The sequence below is a fragment of the Pygocentrus nattereri genome, chromosome 5 (assembly GCF_015220715.1).
Source record: "Pygocentrus nattereri isolate fPygNat1 chromosome 5, fPygNat1.pri, whole genome shotgun sequence".
NCBI classification, from domain to species: Eukaryota; Metazoa; Chordata; class Actinopteri; order Characiformes; family Serrasalmidae; genus Pygocentrus; species Pygocentrus nattereri.
The window spans coordinates 1799379-1801878 of NC_051215.1; the positions used below are offsets into that span (position 1 = coordinate 1799379).

Sequence of the window (2500 nt, forward strand, 5' to 3'; positions counted from 1 at the left end):
CATCGCTCCTGAGGTGGGTTCCGCAGTTAACATCCATCGTGTTGTTTAAGCATTAGAACACCGGCGGGAACAAGCATCCTGCTGTTTCCCATGCATTGTTTCTGACTCGGGGCTCATTGAAATTGAAATTGAAAGTGGGGAAGTTGTGCGGTAAGTGCTGATTGTAAACGTTCAGTCCCGACCACATTTGTGTTTATGAGAAGAAGAGGAGATGTTTTATTCTGATTTCAGTGTTTCCCACATATACATACGTTCCCTCATATTAAACATATGTGTGCAGTATATGTGATGTTTTAAAATTTGTTTTAAAATTCATAAATATGTGACATTATAGGCAGAATACGGCTTCTACTGTTTCATTTAAAAAGCTCTATAATGTTCATATGATCCACACAGTCGCTCTGACAGACTGTAATACACTACAGGAAGCGTAGGGGGCGATACGGCTTCTACTGTTTCATTTAAAAAGCTCTATAATGTTCATATGATCCACACAGTCGCTCTGACAGACTGTAATACACTACAGGAAGCGTAGGGGGCGATACGGCTTCTACTGTTTCATTTAAAAAGCTCTATAATGTTCATATGATCCACACAGTCGCTCTGACAGACTGTAATACACTACAGGAAGCGTAGGGGGCGATACGGCTTCTACTGTTTCATTTAAAAAGCTCTATAATGTTCATATGATCCACACAGTCGCTCTGACAGACTGTAATACACTACAGGAAGCGTAGGGGGCGATACGGCTTCTACTGTTTCATTTAAAAAGCTCTATAATGTTCATATGATCCACACAGTCGCTCTGACAGACTGTAATACACTACAGGAAGCGTAGGGGGCGATACGGCTTCTACTGTTTCATTTAAAAAGCTCTATAATGTTCATATGATCCACACAGTCGCTCTGACAGACTGTAATACACTACAGGAAGCGTAGGGGGCGATACGGCTTCTACTGTTTCATTTAAAAAGCTCTATAATGTTCATATGATCCACACAGTCGCTCTGACAGACTGTAATACACTACAGGAAGCGTAGGGGGCGATACGGCTTCTACTGTTTCATTTAAAAAGCTCTATAATGTTCATATGATCCACACAGTCGCTCTGACAGACTGTAATACACTACAGGAAGCGTAGGGGGCGATACGGCTTCTACTGTTTCATTTAAAAAGCTCTATAATGTTCATATGATCCACACAGTCGCTCTGACAGACTGTAATACACTACAGGAAGCGTAGGGGGCGATACGGCTTCTACTGTTTCATTTAAAAAGCTCTATAATGTTCATATGATCCACACAGTCGCTCTGACAGACTGTAATACACTACAGGAAGCGTAGGGGGCGATACGGCTTCTACTGTTTCATTTAAAAAGCTCTATAATGTTCATATGATCCACACAGTCGCTCTGACAGACTGTAATACACTACAGGAAGCGTAGGGGGCGATACGGCTTCTACTGTTTCATTTAAAAAGCTCTATAATGTTCATATGATCCACACAGTCGCTCTGACAGACTGTAATACACTACAGGAAGCGTAGGGGGCGATACGGCTTCTACTGTTTCATTTAAAAAGCTCTATAATGTTCATATGATCCACACAGTCGCTCTGACAGACTGTAATACACTACAGGAAGCGTAGGGGGCGATACGGCTTCTACTGTTTCATTTAAAAAGCTCTATAATGTTCATATGATCCACACAGTCGCTCTGACAGACTGTAATACACTACAGGAAGCGTAGGGGGCGATACGGCTTCTACTGTTTCATTTAAAAAGCTCTATAATGTTCATATGATCCACACAGTCGCTCTGACAGACTGTAATACACTACAGGAAGCGTAGGGGGCGATACGGCTTCTACTGTTTCATTTAAAAAGCTCTATAATGTTCATATGATCCACACAGTCGCTCTGACAGACTGTAATACACTACAGGAAGCGTAGGGGGCGATACGGCTTCTACTGTTTCATTTAAAAAGCTCTATAATGTTCATATGATCCACACAGTCGCTCTGACAGACTGTAATACACTACAGGAAGCGTAGGGGGCGATACGGCTTCTACTGTTTCATTTAAAAAGCTCTATAATGTTCATATGATCCACACAGTCGCTCTGACAGACTGTAATACACTACAGGAAGCGTAGGGGGCGATACGGCTTCTACTGTTTCATTTAAAAAGCTCTATAATGTTCATATGATCCACACAGTCGCTCTGACAGACTGTAATACACTACAGGAAGCGTAGGGGGCGATACGGCTTCTACTGTTTCATTTAAAAAGCTCTATAATGTTCATATGATCCACACAGTCGCTCTGACAGACTGTAATACACTACAGGAAGCGTAGGGGGCGATGCGGCTTCTACTGTTTCATTTAAAAAGCTCTATAATGTTCATATGATCCACACAGTCGCTCTGACGGACTGTAATACACTACAGGAAGCGTAGGGGGCGATACGGCTTCTACTGTTTCATTTAAAAAGCTCTATAATGT

General features: G+C 42.0%; 1 protein-coding gene across 2 annotated transcripts in view; it reads left to right on the forward strand.

Annotated features, from left to right (window-relative positions):
- Window positions 1-2500, forward strand: part of prkcha (protein kinase C, eta, a) — an 81864-nt gene that overhangs the window by 50842 nt on the left and 28522 nt on the right. For both annotated transcript variants that reach the window (XM_037538868.1, XM_037538867.1), the window contains exon 12: window positions 1-13. This exon is cut by the window's left edge and continues 126 nt beyond it. In XM_037538868.1, the coding sequence (XP_037394765.1) occupies window positions 1-13 (13 nt within the window). The remainder of the gene's footprint in view (window positions 14-2500) is intronic.